Source organism: Plasmodium yoelii (assembly GCF_900002385.2).
Source record: "Plasmodium yoelii strain 17X genome assembly, chromosome: 13".
Classification (NCBI taxonomy): domain Eukaryota; phylum Apicomplexa; class Aconoidasida; order Haemosporida; family Plasmodiidae; genus Plasmodium; species Plasmodium yoelii.
The window spans coordinates 2199924-2219804 of record NC_036185.2 but is presented as its reverse complement, the minus strand read 5'-3'; the positions used below and the strand labels follow the sequence as shown (position 1 = coordinate 2219804).

General features: G+C 22.4%; 7 protein-coding genes across 7 annotated transcripts; 3 read left to right on the top strand and 4 right to left on the bottom strand.

The window, feature by feature from the left end:
* Window positions 1-301: 301 nt before the first annotated feature.
* On the top strand, window positions 302-2929 carry PY17X_1351500 (glutamine--tRNA ligase, putative; the record flags this gene model as incomplete). Its single annotated transcript, XM_022957247.1, has 1 exon — window positions 302-2929. The coding sequence occupies one exon, from the start codon at window positions 302-304 to the stop codon at window positions 2927-2929; it is 2628 nt and encodes an 875-aa protein (XP_022813696.1).
* Window positions 2930-4031: 1102 nt separating this feature from the next.
* On the top strand, window positions 4032-5209 carry PY17X_1351400 (protein tyrosine phosphatase-like protein, putative; the record flags this gene model as incomplete). The annotated part of the gene is made up of 4 exons (XM_022957245.1): window positions 4032-4227; window positions 4350-4562; window positions 4773-4983; window positions 5164-5209. The coding sequence occupies 4 exons, from the start codon at window positions 4032-4034 to the stop codon at window positions 5207-5209; spliced, it is 666 nt and encodes a 221-aa protein (XP_022813695.1).
* A 453-nt stretch (window positions 5210-5662) lies between these two features.
* Window positions 5663-7141, bottom strand: PY17X_1351300 (conserved Plasmodium protein, unknown function; the record flags this gene model as incomplete). Its single annotated transcript, XM_724949.1, has 1 exon — window positions 5663-7141. One exon carries the CDS (start codon window positions 7139-7141, stop codon window positions 5663-5665), a length of 1479 nt encoding a protein of 492 aa, XP_730042.1.
* A 1101-nt stretch (window positions 7142-8242) lies between these two features.
* Window positions 8243-9667, bottom strand: PY17X_1351200 (uncharacterized protein; the record flags this gene model as incomplete). Its single annotated transcript, XM_719474.2, has 1 exon — window positions 8243-9667. The coding sequence occupies one exon, from the start codon at window positions 9665-9667 to the stop codon at window positions 8243-8245; it is 1425 nt and encodes a 474-aa protein (XP_724567.2).
* A 940-nt stretch (window positions 9668-10607) lies between these two features.
* Window positions 10608-11418, bottom strand: PY17X_1351100 (signal peptidase 18 subunit; the record flags this gene model as incomplete). The annotated part of the gene is made up of 2 exons (XM_719605.2): window positions 10608-11011; window positions 11268-11418. The coding sequence occupies 2 exons, from the start codon at window positions 11416-11418 to the stop codon at window positions 10608-10610; spliced, it is 555 nt and encodes a 184-aa protein (XP_724698.2).
* Window positions 11419-12900: 1482 nt separating this feature from the next.
* On the bottom strand, window positions 12901-13884 carry PY17X_1351000 (conserved Plasmodium protein, unknown function; the record flags this gene model as incomplete). Its single annotated transcript, XM_719606.1, has 1 exon — window positions 12901-13884. The coding sequence occupies one exon, from the start codon at window positions 13882-13884 to the stop codon at window positions 12901-12903; it is 984 nt and encodes a 327-aa protein (XP_724699.1).
* Window positions 13885-14953: 1069 nt separating this feature from the next.
* Window positions 14954-19608, top strand: PY17X_1350900 (DNA polymerase theta, putative; the record flags this gene model as incomplete). The annotated part of the gene is made up of 10 exons (XM_022957244.1): window positions 14954-15015; window positions 15226-15307; window positions 15408-15468; window positions 15593-15725; window positions 15849-16629; window positions 16954-18538; window positions 18626-18854; window positions 19000-19113; window positions 19246-19344; window positions 19536-19608. 10 exons carry the CDS (start codon window positions 14954-14956, stop codon window positions 19606-19608), a joined length of 3219 nt encoding a protein of 1072 aa, XP_022813694.1.
* Between the last annotated feature and the right edge of the window lie 273 nt (window positions 19609-19881).

The following is a 19881-nucleotide window of genomic DNA, read 5'->3' as shown; positions in this document are numbered from 1 at the left end:
AAAAAAAAAAAAAATAAAATAAAAAAAAAAAAATAAAAAAATATAAAAATATAAAAATATAAAAATACGCATGTTCCTTTGTCCGATTTTTCACATAACTCTTTTGGTTAGTTTAGTAAAAAAATAATAAAAAAGGGGGTATCCAATATACGCAAATTAGATTTCACACATCGTATTTTATCTTTTATACTTCGTATTTTATATTGTATATTTTATACTTCGTATTTTACACTTCGTATTTTACACTTGGCACCAATTTGAATAACATCCTAAGCGTCTGATCTACATACATGGGCTGAGAATGGAACATATCGAAAAAATTTATATTAAAAATAAGTCGGATCTAGGAAATGAATTTTTTTATTTTTACAACTGGGTCAAAGAAAAATTTAACATCTCACTTGTAATTAGCGAAAGTAATAGTTTGAGACATAATATAGTATTAGAATTATCAGATGGAAATAATCTATCTTTAAATGAACTTAATTCATGTGAAGCTATATTTCATTTAATTAGCAATGATAAAAATAGTAAAAATAGTAAAAATAATCAAAATAATAAACACATTTGGAATAACGAATTTGAAAGTGAACAAGATGTTGAAGAGAATCCATTTAGAATTAGTCAAATAGAAGAGTTAAAAAATTTTTTAAAAAACATTTTATTACAAAAAAAAAAATTAGAAAATAATTTTTATGAAAGAATTGAAAAAGAAATGATGAATAAAAATAATAATATATTTTCTAAGGATAAATTAAGATATATTGATTTTTTGTTATTTTGTATTTTGAAAAAAAATAAAATAGAAAAAATAAATAATAAATATGAACATTTGAATAATTGGTATTTACAAAATAATATTTCAGTAAAAGAAGAATCTATGAATTCATTTACTAATACAAATTTTATTCATCAAATAATTGAAGATGATTTAAAAAAAAAAAAACATTCATATGTTATAACTCGTTTCCCACCTGAACCCAATGGTTATCTACATCTAGGGCATGCAAAAAGTATATGTTTAAATTTTGGATTATCTCAAAAATATGGAGGTCAAACACATCTAAGATTTGATGATACGAATCCAGTTACTGAAGATATAAGATATATAAATTCAATTCAAGAAGATGTTAAATGGTTAGGTTTTAATTGGAATGAACATTTATATTATGCATCTGATTATTTTGATCAATTATATGAATGGGCTCTACAACTTATAAAACAAGGAGATGCATATGTTGATGACCAAACTATTGAAGAAATCAGAAAAAATAGAGGAAGTTTAAAAGAACCTGGTATTAATTCACCATATAGAAATAGATCTATTGAAGAAAATCTAGTCCTTTTTGAAAATATGAAATTAGGAAAATATAAAGAAGGTGAAAAAGTTTTAAGAGCTAAAATTGATATGTCTTCTGGAAATATAAATTTAAGAGATCCAATATTGTATAGAATTATGAATAAAATACATCCTAAAACTAAAAATAAATGGGTTATATATCCTATGTATGATTTTGCACATGGTCAATCTGATTCTATAGAAAAAATTACACATTCTATATGTACATTAGAATTTGAAACACATAGACCATTATATGAATGGTTTCAAGATAAATTAAACATTTTTAAAACAAGACAAATTGAATTTGCTCGATTAAATGTATCATATATGGTAATGAGCAAAAGAAAATTATTAACATTAGTAAATGAAAAGTGGGTAAATGATTGGGATGATCCTCGTATGCCTACAATTTCTGGAATGAGAAGAAGAGGATATAGTCCAGATGCAATTAAAGATTTTTGTAATAAAGTTGGGGTAGCAAAAAGAGAAAATATGATATCATATGAACTCTTAGAATTATGTGCTAGAGAAGATATGAATAAAAAAGCTATAAGATTATTTTCGATTTTAAAACCTTTAAAAGTTATTATTACCAATTTTGATGATAATTTATATAATAATACTAATTATTATGAATTGACCGCATTAAATCATCCAAAAAATGAACAAATGGGAATCAGAAAAATAAAATTTGAAAAAGAAATATATATTGATCATGATGATTTTCAAGAAAATCCTGCATCTAATTTTTATAGATTAGCTCCAAATAGAACTGTAAGACTTAGATATGCATTTTGTATAACCTGTAATGAAGTTATAAAAGATGAATCAACTGGTAAAATAATCGAACTTAGATGTACATATGATCCCGATAGTAAAAGTGGTAATCTAACCACATCTAATAACACTACAACAATTGGAGAAAATATTAAAAAAGTAAAATCAACAATACATTGGGTTTCTGCAAAAAATTCACATAAAGCTGAATTTAGAATGTATGATAAATTATTTTTAAAAGCTAATCCTGAGTCGGATTATGATGATACTCATGTTGAAAAAATAATGAAAAATTTTACATCTGAGTTAGGAACGAGTCCTAATAATGATAATAATAATGATAATAATAATAATGACGGAATTGCAATGTCAAACGATTTGGATAAAACATATCAAGATGAATATTATTTAGATACAGAAAATAAAAATGATGATCAAGAAAAATTGAAAACTGATAAAGATAATCAAGTGGGATGGAGAAAATATATTAATAAAAATTCATTAATAGTGCATCACGGACTTGTTGAAAATTATTCGAAAAATTGTAATATTGGAGATCCAATACAATTTGAAAGAGTTGGCTTTTTTGTTAAAGATAAAGATTCGACAGACAATGAACCTATCTTTAATCTAACCGTTGAACTTGTTGAAAATGCATCTATAAAAAAAAACAAAAAAGAAGATCTTATACAAAAAGAAATGGATAAACTCAAACGAGAACAAATTGCTAACATGCGAAAAATGAAAAAGGAACAAAAACGGCTTAAGGACCAAGCAAAGTTAGAGGCTGCGGAAAAGCAAGCAAGTTAGAGGCTGCGGAAAAGCAAGCAAGGTAGAGACTGCATAAAAGTGAAATATAAAAAACCGACTCCGCTTTTCATATATACAAACATTATCCTTTTATAAGTCATTTATTTGACATTTTTTTTTAGCGTCCTTCGCATATTCACCATATATATTTTTTCATTTCTACAAGGATTGTCATCCTATATAAAATAAATGCATGTCTAAATAATTTCAAAATATATTACTTGTTCATGCATTTTGTTTTTATCATAATTTTGGAAAATATATTTGAAAGTGCAATTCGTTTTGATTTCGCAAGCAACAATAAAAATGATAAATGTTTCATTTTTATTTTTATTTACATTTTTATTTTTATTTACATTTTTATTTACATTTCCATTTTCATTTTTTTTTCGTTTACAATTTTAAAAGCCAAACTCAACCTTAGTAAAAAAAAATTATAAAATCACCTTAAAAAAATTATATTTATTATTATAAGTTTAGTCAAAAATATAAATACACATATGCTCAAATGTAGAATAAGTTTGTGATTTTTTTTTTTTTTTTCAAAAGTATATAAATTATATAATGGTTATAAAAAAATTAAGAACAAAATTATTCACTTGTATTTTTTCTTTAAATATATAAATATTCATTTTAGTATTTAATTTGTGAATTGCTTTTATATAATTCTGTTGAATTTTGACAATTTTAATATCCATTGATTTTAACAAATATATATATTACCAAAGTAATAATAATAATAATGATAATAAATATTCTATAGTCCTAATATATATATTTGTATAGCTTTCGTTTTAATTTTTTATTTCACCAACCCTCTTATTTTTTTTTTTTTTTTTTTTTTCACATTTTAGCTATTTTTTGGAAAATTATTATTTTTTTTTCCTGACTTTGTCATAAATATATTTTTTATGTGCATATTAGTTATTTTGTTTTAAAAGAATATTATATAAACATTTTTAGTGTCAATTAAAATATGCCTTATCATATAAAATAAACAAATTTTTTGACTATCAATTTCCAGGATTGATATATTTTGGGGTATATATAATACAAGAATTTATATAAATATTCACCAAATTCGAATTTTCTTTAAAAAAAAATGAATATAAAGAATAAATGTTTATTTATTTATAACACTGTATCCTATTTATTGTGGATATGTGTGTTGTATGTTTCGGTAGAGTATGCTTTATATAATGAGAAACGCCCTATTACTAAATTCTGGGGCAAACATAAAAAATTGATAGCTATAACTCAATCGTTATCCATTTTTGATGTGCTATTTTCACTTTTTGGTACACATAATTTTGATAAGCCTTGATAAGCTTTGATAAGCTTTGATAAGCTTTGATAAATTTGGATAAATTTTGTTAAATTTTTCAAAACATGTGCATATTTTTATAATTTTTTTTTATAGGTTTTATAAAATCGGATGTTAAAATAGTGGTGACTCAAATATTCAGCCGTTTTTTTATTGTTCATTTAATTTTTAATTATTTACCAAACAATAATAAATGGATATTGTCTTGTTTAATTCCATGGGCAATTATAGATATAATTCGCTATCTTATATATTCTCTCAATTTGCTAAATATAAGAGTTGGAATATTAACATCCTTACGAAATAAACGTATGCTTGATTAAAAAAAAAAAAAAAACTTTATAACCAAATGGCTATATTTGTGTGTACATATATATAAAAACAATGGACAGACAAAATGGGAAAATTTTCCCATGACTCAAAAAGTTGCGACTTACATGTGTTGATATGTATTATGAACATATTTGCCCTTTTCAATTTTATCATTTTGCTGCCTTATTTTGCTGCTTTGCTTTACAGTTCCACTGATACTATACCCAATAGGAATTGTGTCCGAAGTTGTATGTACACTGACTAGCCTAAAAAATATCCAATCAACTCCCTTTTTAAGATCATTCCCCTATGCAATGCCCAACAATTTGAATTTTCAAATTGACATTTACTATTTTTGTATTTTCGTTTTGTTCCTTTACATTCCCGGAAGCATATTTGTTTATGCAGCAGCCATTAGGTAAGTCTTTGTCATTTCCTATCTTAGCTAGCCATTTTAAGCTAGCTATTTTTTTATTTATTTGGCTATTTAGCTAGCTATTTTATAGATTTGTTCATTTGCACACATTTTTCATAGCATACAAAAAAAATGTGTGTGCACATTGACCTCATTATTTTTATTACTTTCCCATTTTATTAGAAAAAGCAGAGGAAAAAACACGACAAGCGAAAAAAAGATGAACTAAGAAAATAAAAGAGACACCCCCAAAAAAAAGGCTTTCACATATATTCTTTTATTTTTTATGTTATTTTTTACAAGTCAAAATATGTTTTAAAAACAAAATTATTATAATATGAAATACACTTTTAAAGATAAACAATTGATAAAACAAAACAAAATGAAATAAAATGAAATATTAAAAAATTATCACCATATATTTTGCATATAACTTTTAATTACAAACAATGGGGAATATAATAATGTACAAATTATTTATGAGACAAAAATACTAAAAAAAAAAGGAAAAGATGAGAATATATAAAAGAGAAATATACACACGTACATACATCCATACATATATATATGTGTGCGTGTGTTTTACTTTGTATTTACTTTGTCTTTTTTTGGCCCAATTTTAAATAAGATATTATATATTTTTCCCCGAAATTAATTAGGTCATTATTTTGATGTTAGAATGTTATTCAATGGTAGGTATGATATCTTCCTCAATTTGACTTTCCTTAGTTATAACATTTTGAACATGTTTATTATCTAGCCATAAAAATAAGTCTTGTTTTTCACTACTATCACTTGAATATTCTTTGATTTCATCATTAATTATATTTTTATCAATATTTGAATTTATTTCTTTTTTATAAATATCATCCATATTTGAATAAAACCATTCAAATTGACTATCATTTTTATCTTCTTTTTTTATATTATTATTTAGTTTTTTATTATTTTTAATTTCATTTTTATCATCTTGTTCAGATAAAGTACTATCGAATTCTTCTCGTTTTTCTATAATTTGATTTTTTGTTATTTGAGAATATTCTAGTTCTTTTGAAATTATATTTTCATTAAACTCACCAGAAGAAAGATTTGATATTTGATATGGTTTTTCATTTTTATCAAACTTTTTTAAAATGTTAAGAATTTTTTCAATTAAATATCCTTTATCTGAATTATGTAATTCTTCTATTAAATTTGAAATATAATCTTCATCATTTTCATTTCCTTTTTTCATTTCATTTATTAAATTATATAATAAATTTATTTCTCTTTTATCCATATTTTCTATTTCATCATCTAATATCTCATCTTCAATTATTTCATCATTTTCATCTCGTTCAAATGTACTTCCCCTTCCAAATGTGCTTCCTCCTTCTGTTGTGTCTTCACGTTCAATAGATATATTTCTTTTTGTATCATCAATAAATTCATTATTATTTTTTTTAATTAGTGCAATAGAATTTCCTGAAAAATCGATATTCTTGGTAGATATTTTATTATTACAATCTGTCTTTACATTTGATTCGGTTGTCTGATTCTGTTCACTGATGGGTTCGTTCGCTTCGTTCGCTTCATTTTTTTCGTTCGCTTCATTTTTTTCGCTTTTTTCGTTTGCTTCGCCTTTTTCGTTTGCTTCGCCTTTTTCTTTGCCTATGTTGTCAGCATTTAAAGGAGTAGACCAATTTTTAGTGTTACTTTTACGAATTAAACTTTGATTTTTTTTTTGTAATTTTTCATTTTGAATTTTTTGAAAATAATCTTTTAATTGTTTAACTGTTCCAGCTCTTTCCATTTTAAATTTAGTATATGAATATTTTTCATCATTTTGTTCGATAGATATAAAATTAATATTATTTAATTTATCTCTTTCTTTAAATTGACTTTTATTTAAATGTTTCCATGTTTCATTTTTTATTTTACTTTCATAATCTTCATATTTTTTTTTATATTTATAAAATTCATCAAATGATCTATATGTAACTTTATTATTTTCATTTTTATGTCCTCGTTTTAATTCTTTATTTCTTTTTTCTGCAATTTCTTGTTCTTTTAAAATTATTTTTTTTCTTAATTCTGAAAAATAAGAATAGGATTCTGATAGTTCATTATCTTTGCTTATTTTCCTATCCTCTTTAGTTTGTTCTTGACTCACTATGCTCATTTCTATTTTTATTTTAATAATAAAATAAATAATTATATTCTTTCCACTTTATATAATATCTCTTTGTGTTAATTATTAAAAAAAAAATTTAATAATTATAAACTGGAAATGGAAAATCTTTCATTCTCTATTTCGCTACTGGATGGTTATAGTTATTTGTGAATCATCCATATATACAATAATATATTGTGTGCAGGAAAATATTATAAAAAAAAAAATAAAATAATAAAAATAAAATAATAAAAATAAAAATCCAAACAAAAATAATAAATATTTTCGAATTATTCAGTGTTTTGATGTTTATTACACTATCGTTTTCCGACACAACATTTTTTTTTTTTTTTTTTTTTTTTAAATCAAAGAAATAAATTTTTTTTTTTATTTTTTATTTTTTTTTTTTATTTTTCATTTTTCATTTTTCATTTTGTTTTACATTGTTTTTGTTACCCCGTTGCCCCTTTTTGATGATTAACAGATTCTTAAATTGTTGTTTAAAGAACAAACAGAACGAAAAAATAAATATAAAAAATAGAGGCACAATTTTTGTAAGATGTTTAAAAAGTTATGTTTGTACATAATGGTCATAAATAATTACATATATATATGCACATCGGTTAAGTGTAATATTATTATACAAGAAAATTATATTTTTGTTAAATTATAAAATGAAGACAAATAAATTAAATTTACCTATTGTTTATTATTCATTTAATTATAATTTCATTTTCCACTATCATATATATTATTGTTACTATCTTTCCAATTTTTTATCACACATCTCCATGGGTCATTCTCCTTAAATCAATGCTTAACTGACATCTTATTGGCATCGCGCTTATTAAAGCGGGGGGTATACGCCTATCTATGCACATCATATGGCATCTGTTTGTATATACACATTTTCGTACACATTTTCGTACGATGTAGTGTGTGTGGGGGACAGTTTCTCTAATATATCAAAATGAAACGGTAATGCAATTTTTAAAAAGAAAGATGTACAAACTTAATTACAAAATGTGGTTATGCATAAATATGAGCAAGGGAAAGTATTCCCATTTGAGATTCCACTAACAATTTTTTCTATCAATGAATATGTTGTATTTATGATAATATATCGAAATCTGGTAAATCTTTATCATAATCAATTATATGATAAATATTACGATTATATATATCTCCATTTTGTGTTATTGAACCATTTATATTGTTGTTTTTATCATTAGATTGTTTTATATTATTTTTATTTGGAAAATTCATCAAAGGTACAAATTTTTTATTTATACATGGCCATGGGGTATGACAATTCGAAGCTATTTTTCTTTTAGTAGCTTCACTTGAATTATTTTCGAAAATTATATTTTTACATTTTCCATTATAATTAGAAGAATTAAAATTACAAATATATTTTTGTTTTTCATTATGTTTTTCTTTTATCCAATTATATGGACAATCATAAGACCAATCCATTTGACAAAATGAATTATCATCTTCATTTTTTTTACATTCCCAATTAACTAAACATTCTTTTTCAAATTTTATTTTATCATTTATTTTTAAATTTTCTATAGATAATTTTTTTTTATTACAAAAATTAAATGATGTTGGTGCTAAACAATATCCATTTTGTTTTACCCAATCAATTGGACAATCTTGTTCATAATTTTTTTGGCAATTTTTTTGGAAATTTTTTTTGCACACAAATTTGGTTTTACATATATCTTCAAATTCAATTTTCATTTTTTTTGTATAATATTGAAAATTATGTTTTCCTTTACATGGACCTTTATATTTTTGATTAGGTATACAATCATATTTATTTATTTCTTTCCAATTTTTTGGACAATTTGAAAATATTTCATTTGATTGACATTCTTTATAACATTCCCAATAAGCACCACATGCAACACTCCAATCATTTTTTTCTGAACTGTTCATGTGATTAAAATTTATATTATCACTATTACACATACCATCATATATTTTTATATCAGCTTTGCAACTATTATCATTTTGAACAATAAAACCTATAGGGCATGGTTCACTGTAATCTCTTTTTCCATTTGGACAAATATTATTTAAATTTTTACATTCCCATTCTACATTACAACTTAATTCAAAATTCATTTTATCTTGTTCAGAAAAATATGTAAATGATTGATATTTTTCACAAAATCCATCATATTCATTATTAGCTGTACATGTAATAATTTTTTCATTGTTCATAATTTTTGGGTTTTGTTCCCAATATTTTGGACATGGTAATGTATAATCTTTTTGACATGCTCCTATTTTTTCTAACATTTTATTTTCATCTTCATGTGCTTTTTTAACTATTTTCATTGTGCTTTCATTTATTTCATCTTCGCTTATTTTTGGTGAATGTTTTACAATATTTTTTAAAATTCCATTTGAGCTTAATATATTTTCTGACTTACTATCATTTTTATTATGAACAGTGCATGTAAAAAAAAAAAACTTATGCACACACACAAGTGTAACTAGTAGTACAAAGAAAAGTCGTATCATTTTCGAGTGGCTAATATAGACGTCAAGCTAATTTAAGCAATGCCAAATAAGTTGTACAATGTGAAGCTTAAAAAATTGTAAAACAACAAAAATTGTAAAACTATAAAAATTGTAAAACTATAAAAATTGTAAAAATATAAAAATTGTAAAAATATAAAAATTGTAAAAATATAAAAATTGTAAAAATTGTAAAAATCACAATTTGAGAAAGCTAGTTAATACAATGACAAAATAGGAAATACAAAGGATGGATGTGTAAAATAAAAAATTAAATATATAGACAGCATTTTTCTTTTAAGGGGATATTACATATCTCCTATAAAATACACAAAAAAAATATATGTCGTCAATAAAATTGTATGAAATATATTTGTATAATTTTTAAAACAATTAAAAATACATGTACATAATATATGTGATTGGAAAGTATGACTAATTGACCATCAAATTAAAACCCAATACAATTTTATTTTTTATTTAAAAAGTGAAAATAAATCTCAAGAAACACATTTCCACATTGAATAAACAAACATATACATGTGATATGGCATTTTGTCCATTTGGGAATTCAAATTATATAATATAGAATGTATATACATAGAATAGAAGAATAAATAAATAAAAATATTAATAATTTTTTTAAGTTATATTTAAGGTTTGTTTTAAAATAAAAAATGAAATAAACATTTGTTAATGTCTATTATGTATTGTCCAAAAAAAATTACTAAGAACCATAAATAATAGTTCTCACAAAAAATTTAATTAAATAAGTTAAAAAAAAAAAAAAAATATATATATATATACACATATATATATACATATGCATGTACATAAATGTATGGTCTACATCCTTCCAATCAAAAGTCAGTTTTTTTTTTTTTTTTTTTTTTTTTTTTTTTTTTTTTTTTTACATTTTTGAACAAATTTAATTAAAACAAATTTATTCATACCCAAGTAATATCATTAATAACATCAACGAAACAATTCCCCATTTAATAGTTGGATATTCATTAACCCATATTGTTAACATTCCGATATATGGTGCATATCCAACTGATAGTCCAAGAACATGTTTATTTTCTAACCAATATTGATGTGTATCATATAATCCTCTATCATCTATATTATTATTATCTCCTTTTGATAATAAATGATATTGATTATCTTTTGTTTTATGAATATTTAAAATTCTATGAACAATAGGAATATCTCTCCCATTTATTTGATATACCACAACATCACCAGCATGTATAATTGGTGGGTTGTATAAAGCTAAAGTATCTCCTCTGTAATATCCTGGTTCCATACTTCCACTTAAAACAACAACAATAGGTGATTCACATCCTGCAAATGAATATGTATAAATAAAATGGGATAGAAATATTATTATTTTTTCATTTTTTTAGAATAATTTTCTAGTATAAAATAGTAGTAGACTAAATAAATACATATCTATTCAAAAATCTATTAAATAAAATCTAGTATAACTAAATGAAAAAAAAAAAATGACTAGGTATATCAAAACAATCATTCATAAATATCCCTATATTTATGTGCATAAATTTTATAATATGTATAGTATGTATTCTGTTTTATTAACCTGTAGCTACTACTAATAATTTCCATATCATAAAAGCATTTAGTAACAAACATATAACATTTAATATGTGAGATATACTATCTCTTGGGTTTCTAAATGTTTTTTTAAGATCTAATATTGCCGAGTTATATTGTTCTTTTATGAAATCCATTATAATATCAAATCTTTTGTTTGTATGTATATGTGTGTTTTTTTTTTTATGAAATATAAATTTTACTAAAAAATTAAAAAAAAAAAAAAATATGCAATTCCTTTTGTATTCGGTATTCTTATTATTTGCGGATAGTTGCAATTGCAATATAATTAAAAATGTATAAAACATATATATAATATATATATATATATATTAATTTAATATTGTATTAATTTAATATTGTATTAATTTAATTTTGATTTCCAGCTATTTATATTTTTGTTTTCTTTTCCTTTTAAATATGTTATACATATCGTTATCTTATAAATTGTGTTAACCATATATGAAAATGTGCTTAAAGTTATTTTTATATTTCACGCCCATATAATCAAGTCAAATTATTGTGCCTAAAATGTATTCACATATTTTTCAAACATTATTTTGCATTATTTCGCATTTATTTTAAATTCTAACAAGTTTACCGATTATTATAAGGATTTTATTTTTATCATTTCCATAATTTGGAACATAATATTTATCCAAATTTTCATACATATTAGTTTTAATTATTTCAAAAATTTAGTCAATTCATCTACTCTATCCATGTATAGCTAACAAAATAAATACATTGGATTGGTCAATTTTTTATATAATTATCCTACTTAGGATGTTTTAAAAAAATTAGGGTATACATGATATAAAATGGTTATATTTTATTAACATGTCATGTAAAAATAGCTATAGCAATGGTAATAATAATGATAATACTTAGGATGCGGGAAGTTATTTTTTTTTATAAACAGCCAATATGTGTATGATGTTCATATGATGTTGTGTATATATATGTATGGTGTGTACATGCACAAAAATATAATCATAATAAAAAAAAAATGCAATAAAATATATATCACTAAAAAAATTATGCTAACAATAATAATAGTAGTAATAACACGTCGGTATTTTGAAACATAATAATATGAAACATTGACACAAAAAAATACCACAATATTTATAAGAAATTATGTAAATTCTTTAAAAATACCCACAATCGATTCAAGCAATTTCATTATTCATTTTTGTGTTTTAAAAAGGGAAAATAAATTTTCTGAACATGGAATATTATATATGCTTAAATCGAGCTATATTTACAAAAAAAAAAAAAAATAAAGCATTTTTTTGGCTAGTACAAAATTTCATAAAAATAAAAAATAAAAATGATAGACGTCTATTATTTACACACATTATAGTTACTCCATGAAATATTAAATATACATGTGTTGCATAAACTAAGACATATCAATTCTAATATATATGACAAAATTAATTATATGAAATCTGATAATTAACAATATTTAAGTAAAAATTATTAAATAAAAATTATTAAATAAAAATATTTTAAGGATATTTTTTTTTTTAAGATTTATCAAAGGATAAGTGTAATTACTGAATTATTTATTTGGTGTTTAATATTTAAAAATTTATTTTTGTAATATTATTTTATTATGTATTTTCATTAAGTGAATAATATATATTTTCTTTAGGTGGTTTAAATTTTTGTGGTGGAATTTGTTCTTCTTTTGATATAGTTTTAATAAATAATTTTTTACCAATTTTTCCATGTATTAATAAAACATTTTCATCTGTACATTCTATTAAATAATTCAACTCATTATCCTCTTCTAAAATATATGGATTGTTATCAACAAAAAGAATTTTCTTCCCATCTTCATATTCTACAATAAATGAATTAGTTTCTAAAAATTCCAAGTTTTCCAATAAAACATGTTCATTACTATCTTCGTTGCCATCTTCGTTACTATTTCCATCATTACTTGGAACACTTATAATATCACTATTATCTACATCATATTTTTCATAAATATCGTCCAAATCAGATATATTTAATTCGCTATCATCTGTTAAACATTCTTGATTATTGTTTCCGTTCATTATTTTATTTTGTTCTTTTTCGGCTTCAAATAAATCATTTATATTTTTCTTCTCTTTTATTTGTGTATATAAATTTTCATCAAAAGACCATGAGATAACAGCACTTTTATTTGCCCCTGCTTGGGATATTTCACTTTTTCCCCCATCCTTTTCGCCACCATTTTCGCCACCATTTTCGCCACTCTTTTCGCCACTCTTTTCGCCACTCTTTTCGCCACCATTTTCGCCACTCTTTTCGCCACCATTTTCTGCTTCCTTTTTCTTTTCGATATCAGGACATACCTCTAAAAATTTTGGAAGCTTAAAAGAGTGATATTCGCCTTTTATATTTAGTGTTTTCTTGTTTGTTTGGGGGTTTCTATTTATTATAGTAGTTGATTGAATTTCATCATTTATAATGTTATATTTTTGTAATTTATTTTTTTCATTATTATTTTTTTCTTTATCAAAATTTTCATATTCCTTTTCTTCGATCTCCTCATCAAATTTATCCCTTATGGATTCATCTGACATAGAATCATCAAAAAATGACATTTTGGCATTATATTTGGCTTTCTGAAAAAAAAAAAATTATTTCAAACAAAACAAAACAAGCTAATATAATTGTATACTATTTAAAATATGTTATCCTTCTTATTAATTAATTTTTTATGTATATAAAATCGTATTATATATATATATATATACAACTTTTTCATTTCGATAAACCTTCCAATTCAGAAGGTAAAAAAAATTAAAAAAAAAAATAGCTTTCTATATACAATTATTTTAATTGTTTATAAATAAAAAAAAATATATGTTATGTATGTATATGCAAAATTGAAGAATGGTATATGATTACTAATTTTATGGCATACTGTTGTGGTCGCTATTTCCGATATGGTGAGAAAAATATGCTGGATATATGTATTGCATTCCTTCCATTTTTGTTAATAATATAAATTGTACTAAAAAGATCAAGATAGGTTGAAAAAAAAAATAAAGAAATTATTTTGGATATTTTTTTATTTCGTTTATTTTAAGAATATTTAGGAGGTCCATCCCTTATTTTTTTTTTTTTTTTTTTTGATAATTAGGTAAAATGGGATATCACAATATAGCTACTTAAATATATATGCTAATAATATATGTATAATATTGTATAGCTATTTTTACACATTTGTTCTCATTCGCTATGTCATAATATAAAACTTAAAAATAATAATTATTAAATAATAAAATATTATTAATGTACATAATTTTATAAAAAATATGTTGTTATTATTATTATTATTGAAATAACAACGAAAAATTTAAATCGATTTCCTTATCAATCTTTGAAATGTGATAGATTATAACAAATTATATTTTAAATATAATCGAGCTAATTTATAATTAAGCAAAATAATAAATTGATATATATATTTCATAAAGGTGTATAACGTATTACTATTTAATATATTTTAGTATATAACGAATAAAAAGTTAAAATTATGTTATTTTTTTTACATATGAAAAATAGACTTAATTATATTATAAAAATAATTTCAGTCTATTTTTATCAACAAATGGAAGAGTGTTATAATTAATAAATTTTTTTTTTTGTTTTTTTGGGCGTGATACAATGTTTTTTGCAAAACAAAAAAAAAAAGATAAAAAGGAAAACCTAACAATATGTCATAGAAGGTTAAAATAGAAATTACATACATCCATAAATATTTATGTATATATGTGAAAATAAAATGAATTAAACAAATTTGTTCATTTTATTGTTATTTTTAAAATATGCATTATTTGTTATGTACTAATTAATATTTTTAGTCTACATATATTTTTTTATTTTTTTTTTTTTATCAAATCCTATTCTTCATCATTTCAAATATAAACATATTACAGATTAGGAATATTTAAAAAAAAATTATATAAAAATAATCACCAATTGATATACATTTCTTTATCGGGACATGTCTACACAAGTGTTAGTAAATATGAACATGTTCATATATATGTTATTTATTTTTTTCAAAAAAAAAATAATAAAATATAAAAAATGAAACATTAATTTTATTTTTAACTAGCCTGATTATAGAGAGATTGCAGATTTTGACAATGATATTCTCACCAAATTGAAAATATCAAGTAATGAATAAATAGACATGTTTACAACCATTTGTATATTTATAAGTCCCATTTCTTATAATATATTATATTACTTATTCTTACTTTTTTTTATGTACACGTTCATGTATATAACCATTTATAGAAACAGGAGAATGTTCCTCGATAAACAATATCAAGTTTGTATATGAAACAGTGAACGATTTAAACAAAATAGACAAATTTATTCATGATGAAAAAAATTTTGAATATTACTACATACCACCATCTATCATAAGGTAAGTAGGATATTGTAAAAGTTCAAAAAAAATCGGTTATGCAATTTTTGGTGAAAATAGCTATATTATGTACACTTAATTTTTTTTTTTTTTTTTTCATTTTTTCCTGACTTGTTCATGCAGAAAATATAACGAAATTAAAATATATGAATTATACGATGAACAGATCGAGTGTTTAAGAAATGCTTTTGAAAATGAATATATTGAAAGTAATTTAAATGATAAAAAAGATGATATAATATACGATGCTACGCATGTTCAAGATATAAATGAGATATTGAATTCAGAGTTTTTTTCTGCCTTTGAAAATTTTGGAGAAAAAGGAGAAATGGTAAAATGTTTGGACAATAATGTAATGCCTGAACATGTTCAGGAAAAAAACATGAACGAAACCCAAATAAAAAATATACAGAATGATAAAGAATTTTATAAAAACTTTTTATTCAGTATGCCAACAGGAATGGGAAAAACATTAATTTATGATATTATAATTATTCGATTTATTTTATACAAAGGATATAGAGTTATATTAACTTTACCAACTGTATCACTAATAAATGAAAAATATGATTATTATGAAATGCTACTAGGAAATAGCACAGTATCATTAAATATTAAAAAATTTAATAGCTTTAATTTTACTGGTTATTCTTATAGTCTATCGACTGATATAGCTTTATGTACATATGAACAAGCTAATATTATAATTAATATTATAATTAAAAATAATTTAAAATCCAATTTTATTTTTATTATTGATGAAATTCACTATATCAATGATTTGCAAAGAGGGTTTTTCATTGAATCCTTATTAACAAAAATTAAATATGCCCAAAAAAATTACAATCATATTTTTAATTTACGAACATATGGTTTCTCTGCAACTTTCTCCAACATCGACCATGTAGGCTATGCAAATATATACCCCTATACACACATGTGCATATTTTTTATTTCCATACGTGTGTCCAATTTACCTTGCCCGTTCATATTTTTTATTTTCATACATGTGTCTAATTCGCATTGTCTGTTCATATTTTTTTATGTTCATATTTTTATTTTCATACATGTGTCCAATTTACCTTGCCCGTTCATATTTTTTATTTCCATACATGTGTCTAATTCGCATTGTCTGTTCATATTTTTTTATGTTCATATTTTTATTTTCATACATGTGTCCAATTTACCTTGCCGTTCATATTTTTCTTAATTTCGCTGTTTTGGTCAGATCGGAAAATGGCTGGAAGCGAAGATACGAGTAAGTAGCAAAAAGACACAAAAAATAAAATACCTGTATAAAATAAAAAATGTGATGTATAAAGATATAGAACAAAAATATATTGAGAGGACATTGGATATGCCATATGTGTTAGATCCAGATCATTTAGGATATATATTAAGTGAAGAATTAATTTTAAAAAGAAATGTATTAATATTTTGTTCGACAAAAAAACAAAGTGAAAAAGTTGCATCATTTATTAGTAATGTAATTTCATATTATTTAAAAAATAATTATTTTAATATAAGTATTGAATTATTAGAAAAAAGGAAAAAATTAATAAATCAATTAAATGAGATAAAAGATATAAATATAAACATTTTAGAAATAGAAAAATTAATTATTAATGGAATTTTTTATCATCATTCTGAATTAGGAAAAAATGAAAAAGATATTATTGAGAATGCCCTTCGAAATAATATACTATTTTGTCTTTGCTGCACAACAACTTTATCTGTTGGTGTAAATTTTAATGTACATACAATAATTATAAGGAATATAAAAATCGGTATTTCATTTTTAACAAAAGATCAAATTATTCAAATATCTGGAAGGTGTGGAAGATTAAAAAAAAAAAATGATGAAAATAATAATTTTACTATAAAACCTTTACATTCTAATAATAAACAAATCAATGATAGTTTCTATAATGAAATAAAAAAAGATGAGCTTACAAATAAAAATAATTGTTATATAAAAGATTATGATACAAATTGTGATGGAAAAGTAATAATATTTTTAAATGGTAAAGATGATGTAGAATATTTAAAAATGTTATTTCAAGATGATGGAGAAAAAAAGACAATAAAAAGCACAATGGAAAATTTTGATTTATGTAAATTTATTATAGAACTAATAGAATTAAATATAATAAAAACAAAAAAAGATATTATATATTTTTTTTTTTTATATGCACTTAAATTTTGTAAATATGGTATGGAAACTGATCAAATAAAAGATAAAGATTTTCCTGAAAAATATAAAGAAAATATTCTACTTGAAATTAAACAAATTTTTCAATACTTATTTGATAATAAATTAATTATTATACCTTATGAAAAAGAACAAAATTATTATTATTATATATTTGAAAAGATTTATAATGTTAATTTATATAAAATAGAAAATATTTTTAATTTTAATTTTTTAAATCAATATATTAATATAAATATTATGATAAAATCAAATTTACAAGAAAAAATTTGTCTCTTTAAAAATTTATGTAATCATTATAAATCAAATAATATATTAGACCAAGAAAATGAAAAATGTACAATACCATTTATAACAATTTTATCTATTTTTAAAGATACTCATATTAATAAAAATATATTTCCAAATTTATTTGTCCAATTTATTAAATATTTATTTCTTATTAACATAAATAATAAACAAAATAATTTTTATGTATATGACATTCTTGAGGAAGATGATGACCTGACATGTTCAGAAATATCTCCTTATGTTCATTCGGCTCCTACTTCTTTAGATTTTATTTTTAACTATTCTATAATTCATATCACATATGTTAAAGGTATAGCAAAACAAAATGACAATTATTTATTACCTCATTTTTTATTATTTTAACTATTTATATGTTTTTTTTTTTTTTTTTTTGAAGGGTTTTCTCCGGATACGCTTCTAATGATTTTTGTATTTTGTCTAGGTTCCGACATAAACTTGAAAATTAATTTCGAAATATACGAAAGTGCATTACTTCAAAATAACGACCAAATTAATGCACTCAAAATTTTCAAATATTTAGACCTTAATCTGGACATATTACAAAAATACAAGATGCGAAAAAATGAAAATTTCAAGGAAGTTTCTGAGCGATTCCTCAAGGGGGAGTAAGCAAAAGCGGAAAAAATCGCACTTTAAAAAATATCACTTTTTAACCCTTACTTTTTAAACCCTCATATTTCTCTTCCTATTTTTTATCTTCACTTTTTAAACCCTCACATTTCTCTTCCTATTTTTTATCTTCACTCCAAGAATAAATATCGAAGAAATATCCCAAACATTTGAGTGGGTAAAGATAAAAAGGTTTTACTTTAGTCTTATTATTTACGATATTTTTAACACTGACTTTTATACCGTTTCACGAAAGTATGTTAAATTTTATCAACTAAAAAATTGTTTTATTGGCTAATTTTGTTAAAACAATAAATATGTGTGTAAGTTATCAAGTCACAGGCTAATTTGCTCATACAACCATAATTTTTTTCAACACCTTTTCAGATATAAATTAAAAACAAAAGAATTAAAAAATTTATACATAAAGAGCTGTTACAATCTTTCCTTTAATTGTAAAGTTATACGGAATTTTAAAAGTTCATTGTAATAGAAAAAAAAAATTAACACGATAAAATAGTTAACACGATAAAATAGTTAACACGATAAAATAGTTAACACGATAAAATAGTTAACACGATAAAATAATTAACATAGATAGAAAAATTAACATAGATAGAAAAATTAACATAGATAGAAAAATAATTCATATTCATTTTTATTCCATTTTTTTATAGAAGCATTTTTTGTATAATTTTAGAAAATTTATTATTGAAGATGAAATCAAAAATTTCCCCCCACATTTTTTAATTCCCATTTGTCCGATTATGTTATTTCATTTTTACCTGTTTTTGTTTTTATAATTTTATAATTTTACAATTTTACAACTTTACAATTTTACAATTTTATAATTTTCCGATTTTTTTTTTCAAAATATGAATGCATGGTTGTACATGTGTATGTTTGTAGATTTTAATTTACATGAACATACATGTATATTTGTATAAAAAAAAAAAATAGCCAAATATATCTACATTTTTACATGACCAGACAGGTTAATTTGTGTTAATTTTTATTTTTTTT